The sequence below is a fragment of the Etheostoma spectabile genome, unplaced genomic scaffold (genome assembly GCF_008692095.1).
Source record: "Etheostoma spectabile isolate EspeVRDwgs_2016 unplaced genomic scaffold, UIUC_Espe_1.0 scaffold00006081, whole genome shotgun sequence".
In the NCBI taxonomy this organism is placed as follows: Eukaryota; Metazoa; Chordata; class Actinopteri; order Perciformes; family Percidae; genus Etheostoma; species Etheostoma spectabile.
The window spans coordinates 4,157-12,881 of NW_022603325.1; the positions used below are offsets into that span (position 1 = coordinate 4,157).

Genomic DNA, 8,725 nt, shown 5'->3' on the forward strand with positions numbered 1-8,725 from the left:
GAGTCCCAGTCTAACACACTTCTCTGCTCCTTTATTCCAGGAGTTACCTAGTAAAAACCCCATAGTGACGGTGTCTGCCCCCCGACCATTGAAATTATTTAAATCAAAGGTAAACAAAAGAGGAGCTGTGCATGAAAACCTCATAACAATTGAAACCACAAGTGCAATAGTGCAAAAGAATAGGATAATTAAATGTGGACTCTTAAACATCAGATCCCTCTCTTCTAAAGGTTACTAGTAAATGAATTAATATCAGATTATAATATTGATCTATTCTGTCTTACTGAAACCTGGCTGGGTGATGGAGAATATGTTAGTCTAAATGAATCCCCCCCCCCCGTCATTTTAATACTCACATTCCTCGAAGCACAGGCCGAGGAGGTGGAGTTGCAGCTATCTTTGATCTAGTCTACTAATCAGCTCTAAACCTAAACTGAATTATAACTCATTTGAAAGTCTTGTTCTTAGTCTTTCACTCCCAAGTTGGAAATCACTGCAACCAGTTCTATTTGTTATGGTGTACCGAGCACCTGGTCCATACTCTGAATTCTTATCCGAATTTGCAGAGTTTTTGTCAAACTTAGTGCTAAAAACGGACAAAGTTCTTATTGTAGGGGATTTTAATATTCATGTGGACGATGAGAATGATAGCCTTAGTACTGCGTTTATCTCTTTTTTAGATTCTATTGGCTTCTCTCAAAGTGTTCATAAACAGACTCACCGTTTTAACCACACCCTCGATCTTGTTCTGCATATGGTGTTGAAATTGAACATTTAATAGTGTTCCCACAGAATCCCTTTTTATCTGACCACTGTTTGATTACTTTTGAGTTTATACTGCTGAACTACACGCCATTAGGCAAAACCTTCTATACAAGATGTATATCTGATAGTGCTGTAACTAAATTTAAGGATGTGATTCCATTAGGATTTAATTCATTACCAAGCCCCAAAGTAACGGAGGACTCCTATGCTAATTTCAGTCCCTCCCAAATCGATCATTTTGTTGATAGTGCAGCAGTCTCGCTGCGAACAACACTTGACTCTGTTGCCCCTCTAAAAAAGAAGATAATAAAACAAAGACGGTTAGCTCCATGGTATAACACTGAAACTCGCAAATTAAAGCAATATTACGGAAACTTGAGATTTGGCGTTCCACCAAATTGGAAAATCTCGTTTATCTGGCAAGATAGTCTTAAAACATATAGGAAGGCCCACCGTATGCCAGAGCAGCGTACTACTCGTCATTAATAGAGGAAATAGGAACAACCCAGGTTTCTTTTCAGCACTGTAGCCAGGCTAACGGAAAGTCACAGCTCTACTGAGCCAAGTATTCCCATAGCTCTTAGTAGTAGCGACTTTATGAGATTCTTCAATGATAAAATTATAACTATTAGAAGCAAAATTCACCAAGACCTGCCTTTAACTGGCACTGACTTATCTCTAAACTCAGGAACTTCAGAAACAGCTGTAAAACAAAATATATATGTTTAGACTGCTTTGCTTCACTTGATCTTTATCAATATAATTCAATTATTTCTTCAGCTAAACCATCAACCTGCCTCTTAGATCCCATCCCAACTAGGCTACTAGTTTTACCATTGGTCAGCACTTCTCTACTAGATATAACCAATCTATCTTTATTTACAGGCTATGTACCACAGCACTTTAAGGTAGCTGTAATTAAACCTCTTCTAAAAAAGCCCAACCTTGATCCAGATGTTTTAGCCAACTATAGACCTATATCCAACCTTCCATTTCTCTCTAAGATTCTTGAGAAAGCAGTCGCCAAACAGCTGTGTGACTTTCTGCATAACAACAGCTTATTTGAGGACTTTCAGTCAGGATTTAGAGTTAATCATAGTACAGAGACAGCACTTGTGAAAATTACTAATGACCTCCTAATTGCATCAGACAAAGGACTTATCTCTGTACTTGTGTTATTAGATCTTAATGCTGCATTTGATACCATTGACCATCATATCTTATTACAGAGGTTGGAACATTCAATTGGCATTAAAGGGATTGCTTTAAGCTGGTTTAAGTCTTATTTATCAGATCGATCTCAGTTTGTTCATGTTAACGATGAATCCTCTGTGCACGCCAAAGTTAGTCATGGAGTCCCACAAGGATCCGTGCTTGGTCCAATCTTGTTCACTTTATATATGCTTCCTTTAGGCAATATTATCAGGAAGTACTCCATAAACTTTCATTGTTATGCAGATGATACTCAATTATATCTATCAATCAAACCGGATGAAACTAATCAGTTAGCGAAACTTCAAATGTGCCTTCAGGATATTAAAACTTGGATGACCTGTAATTTTCTAATGTTAAACTCAGATAAAACTGAAGTTATTGCTCTGGGACCCAAGCACCTCCGTGACGCATTATCCAAAGAGATAGTTACTCTGGATGGCATTACCCTGGCCTCCAGAACCACTGTGAGGAAACTTGGAGTTATCTTTGATCAGGACATGTCCTTTAATTCCCACATAAAGCAAATTTCAAGGATCGCCTTTTTTCACCTACGTAATATTGCAAAAATCAGGAATATCCTGTCTAAAAATGCTAGGCTGGATTACTGCAATTCTTTGTTATCAGGCTGCACGAAAAAACCCATAAAGAATCTTCAGCTGATCCAGAATGCTGCAGCACGTGTTCTGACAGGAACCAGGAAAAGAGACCACATCTATCCTGTTTTAGCTTCTCTGCATTGGCTTCCTGTAAAATCTAGAATAGAATTTTAAATTATTCTTCTCACCTACAAAGCTCTTCATGGTCAGGCACCATCTTATCTGAAAGAGCTCATGGTACTTTACAACCCTACAAGAGCACTATGCTCCCAGAATGCAGGGTTACTTGTGGTTCCTCGAGTCTCTAAAAGTAGAACGGGAGCCAGAGCGTTCAGTTATCAGGCTCCTCTCCTGGGGAACCAGGTTCCAGTTGGGGTTCGGGAGGCAGACACCGTCTCCATATTTAAGAGTAGGCTTAAGACTTTCCACTTTGATAAAGCTTATGGTTAGGGCATCAAATTGAATATTGTTAGGAAGTGAGGAGTTGCAGCGTTCGCCTAACCCGGCCCACCTGCTTCTCGTCATAGTTGTCTGATTTATCTATCATATAATCAAGCATATAATAAACTAAAGGGAGACTTGGCATACAGCCCGATCCGGTGGGGGAGAGTTCTAGCCTGTCCAGGCCCCTCTCTTTACCCTGTCTCTCTTGGTTATGCTTTGATAATGCTTATAGTTAGGGCATAGAATTGAATATTGTTAGGGAGTGAGGAGTCGCAGCGTCCGCCTAAACCGGCCCACCTGCTTCTCGTCATAGTTGTCAGATTTATCTATCATATAATAAGCATATAATAAAACTAAAGGGAGACTTGGCATACATCCCGATCCGGTTGGGGAGAGTTCTAGCCCGACCAGGCTCCGCTCTTCACCCTGTCTCTCAGGGTTTTCCTGTAATATTTTTAGGCAGCTGGGGACTTCCTTTGACACACTTAATTCCTCTCTCCTCTATCTTCCTATCTTTTCATTTATGTACATCCATGACCCAGAAATGCGTGTTACTAACCTAGCTCTGGGGAGTCATTCCCCGGAGTCCTTATGTTCTTTTTTTCCCAGCATGTTCCCTCGGATCAGGGATGCTCCCAAATCATGGTAGCAGCTGTCGCCCTGGTCCCGCTACACGTTCTGCGGTGCCAGGTTCATCTGCTACACTCTGTGGTGCCCAGCTACATCCTGCTGTGCCTTGTAATGCCGCACAGTGCCCTGCTATGCCATGAACTACTACAAAGAACTGCTACAAACTACTATTTTTTCTATTTTTATTATTTCCACTAACCCCAACCGGCCCGTCAGACGCCGCCTACCAAGAGCCTGGGTCTGTCCGAGGTTTCTGCCTAAAAGGAAGTTTTTCCTCGCCACTGTCGCACTGTTGCTTGCTCTGGAGGAAACTACTAGAACTGTTGGGTCCTTGTAAATTCTGGTGTGCTCTAGACCTAATCTATCTGTAAAGTGTCTTGAGATAACTCTTGTTATGAATTGATACTAGAAATAAAATTGATTTGAATTGAATTGAATTTAAGTCCCAGTTACATGCACTGAGGTTGGGTAACATGTTTTGCACCCAAGTCACCGAAACGGAGAACAGAGAGGGATTCTTTTTGACCCGTTGTGGTGAGCCATTTTGGACCATGTTGTGATTGGATTTGGATTTTAAAAACACCTCCTTTGAAGGCATTTTTTAACATCAGCCAAATGTCTCATTAACCCTTGTATTCCCCTTTATGTCCCGGGGACCTGTTCAGTTTATTGCTTTTCTACTACGCTCGCATTGTCCCCCGGACTTCATGTGTATAATTTCACATCACATGCCCTGGTTTATTTACTTATTATTTTTTGTTTTTCTTTTGTTGCTCACTTACATTGTATATATTTTTCATGTCATATCTCACACAGCACAAGTATCCCAAAGGTTTTTTTTATTGTATTCAGAATAGATTCAAGGTACATTTTAGTGTGTTGCAGTTGGTATTGTCCTACATGTGTTGCCACTTTTAACCTTTGTCATATCCTTTGTGCCACAGGGCCTTTTTAAGTGTATTGACTTTTCTACCACACTTGCCCGTTTGCTCCGGGTCCCGGGGACCCTCACGTGTATAATCTCATGTCAACTGCCCTGCTGTATTTGGTTGTGTATTTTGTTATTTTATTCAGAATAGATTCAAGGAACATTTCAATTCATTTCAGTTCATTGTCGTCTTTGCGGGCCACGCCTCACGACACACGTCCCTTTGTCCGCTGCTTGTCTTCCTTTTCTTTTCCTTTTTTTTTTCTCCCTTTGCAGCGTTACCTCGACGGCCAACCCGGCGCCGCTACCCACGACCCCAAGAGGCTACGGCCTCATGCATTCAGCGCAGTAGGCCTGCGTGCAGCTCCCACAGATGTATCTCTCGCAGCAGCCGCACACGGTGTGTGTTTTGCGATCCGTGGGCTTTGGACAGAGCTGACACCTCTTCCTCTTGCCGGGCACTCTCTGCGGTCTCGGTTGAGCTTCGTCGCCGTCGTCGTCGACTTCGTTTCGATTGTCTCGGCCTCCCCGAACGCCGGCTCCGGCCCCCGCGGACCTCGCCGCCTCCGCGGACCTCGCCGCCACGGCTCTGACGAGCTCGGCCGAAGCCTCCGTGCGGGGCAGATGCCGTCATCTCTCGATGAGCGGTGTCACAAGCGCCCTACCCAACTGTTCGAGAAACGCCCTCCTCCTGTTGAGCTGTGGCGAAGGCCTGAGCTCTCGCCACATCACAAAGGCGTTGTAGGCGGACACCTTGAGGACGTTGTGGAACAGGGCGAGGGGCCAGCGCGCCGTCTTCCTGCTGCAGCTGTACGTGCCAACGAGCTTGTCCAGGTTGTCCACGCCGCCCTTGGTGCGGTTGTAGTGGAGGAGGATGGCGGGTTTGGCTTGCCTGTCGGCGCTCACCAGCTCGTCGCCCGCTCAGCAGCACCACGTTCCTACTCCTCTTGGGCACGTAGGACACCAGAGCGGCGGTGGGCGTGAAGGCAAACATGGACGAAAAGACAGCACGGCCCTTGGTGGCGAGCAACGCCCCCAGCAGCTCGGGCTTGTTTTTGCGCATCGTGCCCACCATGGTGAGGCACCTCTCAGCGAGCAGCCGCTGGGCCAGCGTGTAGGAGGTGAAAAAGTTGTCGCACTTCACGTTGTGCGGGCCCCTCAGGCCCTCGCTCACGTCCAGCAACACGCGGGAGCCCAGATTCTTCTCGGGCGTGCCGCTCACCGACTTGCCCGTGTAGAGCTGCATGTTCAACGCGTAGCTGGAGCAGGCGTCGCAGGCCACCCACGACTTGAGTCCGTACCGGGCGGGCTTGCTGGGCATGTACTGGCGAAAGGCGCATCGACCTGGGGAAAGGTTTAAAAATATCCACACACACACACACACACACACACACACACACACACACACACACACACACACAATTACAACTGGTACAATGGGTACACAACAGTAAGAAGACCACACGCCGCAAAGACACCCACCTCGAAAGGGCACCAGCTGCTCATCCACAGTCACGTCGGGACCCGGGTCGTAGAGGCGAGGCAGCCGGCGCTTCCACACGTCCCACACGTCTCGTACGGCCGCCAGTTTGTCCGAGGCTAGTCTTTCGGCTCTCAACTCGCGGTCGTCGAAGCGCAGCAGTCGCGAGTACAAGGGGAACCATTTAACCGGCATCGTGGAGCGGAAAATGGCCTTGCCGCTCTCCTCGTGCCACAGGCTCTCCAAGGTCTCGTTACAGGACCTGTACACGCCCGCGAGGATCAGAAGCCCAAGGTAGGCTCGCAGGTCCGTGGCGTCCATCGCTTTCCACTTGCTGGCTTTGCCGTATTGCCTGCGGCCTTCGAGGTTGGTCGCGGCCAGCACCGTTTTCACTATTCGCTGTGTGACAAACAGCTGGAACGCAGAGAGTATGTAGCGGACACGCTCCGCGGCGTACTCTGTAGGTCCCCGGCTCGGCGGTGGCGGAGCGGAAGCAGAAGAGCGTTGGCCGTCTCGGTCCCTTCGGCCTCTTCTGCTCTAGCCTCGTCTTTGCTAACCTCATCGTACTCCCCGTCTTCACTACCCTCTCCCTCTTCACCCTCCTCACCCTCCTCACCCTCTTCACCCTCTTCACACTGCTCCTCTTTGTCCTCTTCTTCTTCTTCTTCTTCTTCTTCGAGTGGCCTTTGTTGCCACCCTTCTCCACGTTCTCCTCCTTGTTCAACTTCAACATCGTCTAGGCCTTGGTCATCGTCTTCGTCCTCTTCTACTTCGCTCTCGTGGCAGCAATGGTCCTTTTCTCGGTTCTCTTCTGATGCACACACGCCGCTGTCAGAGTCACGGCGGTGGTGGTTTATGTTGCGGTCCTCTTGTACTTTCTCTTCTTCTTGTACGTGCACTTCGGCAGGGACATTGCGAGCGGGCCCGCTGACAATAAGGCCTTAAAAGTAAAGCTATATTGATGTTTTTTCAGGCTGTTAAAGGCATATTTAACTCTTCTTCATGGCACTCTGAAATGGATTCCTACTTTTTTGCAGGGTTCATTCCAACTATGGGTTAGACACTACATATCCATTGGGTCTCTCAGGAAATTTCAGAGCTTTCTGATGTAGGATTGTAAAATTAAAGACTAGAATGTCTAATAAATAGTATTATTTAAATCTCTTTCAGGCTGTTAAAGGCATATTTTTCTCTTTTTCAAGCTACTCTAAAAAGGAATCCTGACGGTATGCCAGCTTCAATCCAAGTCTGAGGGAGACATAACCTATCCAGTGTGTCTCTCAGGTAATTTCAGAGCATTCCGATGTATGGTTCTAAAATTAAGGGCTTAAAAGTAAAGTTATATTGACGTTTTTTCAGGCTGTTAAAGGCATTTTTAACTCTCCTTCATACCAATCTAAAATAGATTCCTACGGTTATGTCAGCTTCATTCCAAGTCTGGGGGAGACATAACCTATCCAGTGTGTCTCTCAGGTAATTTCAGAGCATTCCGATGTATGGTTCTAAAATTAAGGGCTTAAAGTAAAGTTATATTGACGTTTTTTCAGGCTGTTAAAGGCATATTTAACTCTCCTTTATGGCACCCTAAAATGGATTCCTACTGTTATGCCAGCTTCATTCCATGTCTGGGGAAGATATAACCTATCCAGTGTGTCTGTCAGGTAATTTCAGAGCATTCTGATGTAGGATTTTAAAATAAAAGCCTAGAATGTCTAATTAACAGTATAATTTAAATCTCTTTCAGGCTGTTAAGGGCATATTTTTCTCTTTTTCAGGCTACTCTAAAAAGGAATCCTGATGTCATGCCAGCTTCATTCCAAGTCTGAGGGAGACATCACCTATCCAGTGTGTCTGTCAGGTAATTTCAGAGCATTCTGATGTAGGATTTTAAAATAAAAGCCTAGAATGTCTAATTAACAGTATAATTTAAATCTCTTTCAGGCTGTTAAGGGCATATTTTTCTCTTTTTCAGGCTACTCTAAAAAGGAATCCTGACGTTATGCCAGCTTCATTTCAAGTCTGAGATAGACATCTATCCAGTGTGTCTCTCAGGTAATTACAGAGCATTCTGATGTGTGGTCTTAAAATTAAGGGCTTAAAAGTAAAGCTTTATTGACGTTTTTTCAGGCTGTTAAAAGCATATTTAACTCTCCTTTATGGCACTCTAAAATGGATTCTGTGGTGGAAGTTTCTGTTCAGCGAGGGAGGAATTTGTGTTGAAGAATTGACCTTGTTGAAACAAAATAAAGACAGGCTGCAAACTGGACTAAAGGTTTAGGTATTCGGTGGAAGGGTTTCACATACAAAACGAGATCTGAGTTTGGGACCGGTGTGTCAGTCAGATCTGGGCACGGAGCACAGGTGTGTTGCAACTCAGCCAAACAGTCATGCGGCTCACCCTCACCTGGCGTGGGCATAAGAGAAGCAGGGTTAAGCACTGTACATCGTTTAACCGTGACATTAGGCATATCATATATATTATATTTATTTATAATTTTCATGCTCTCCATGTGTTTTATTTTATCACTTACTTTTTTACCATGTAGCACTTTGAGATTTTTGCAAATATAAAGTGCATTACAAATTAAATTTATTATTATTATTATCAAGCAGACATGTGTGATACCTCAAGTACCGCGCTGCAGACAAATGAGAAGACTTTTGCTC

General features: G+C 44.9%; 1 protein-coding gene across 1 annotated transcript; it reads right to left on the reverse strand.

Annotated features, from left to right (window-relative positions):
- Positions 1–4,902: 4,902 nt before the first annotated feature.
- Positions 4,903–7,102, reverse strand: LOC116677847 (uncharacterized). Its single transcript, XM_032508077.1, is given in 5 exon segments — positions 4,903–5,497; positions 5,499–5,922; positions 6,061–6,457; positions 6,502–6,985; positions 7,086–7,102. Coding segments are annotated over 5 exon segments (1,917 nt in total).
- Positions 7,103–8,725: the final 1,623 nt, after the last annotated feature.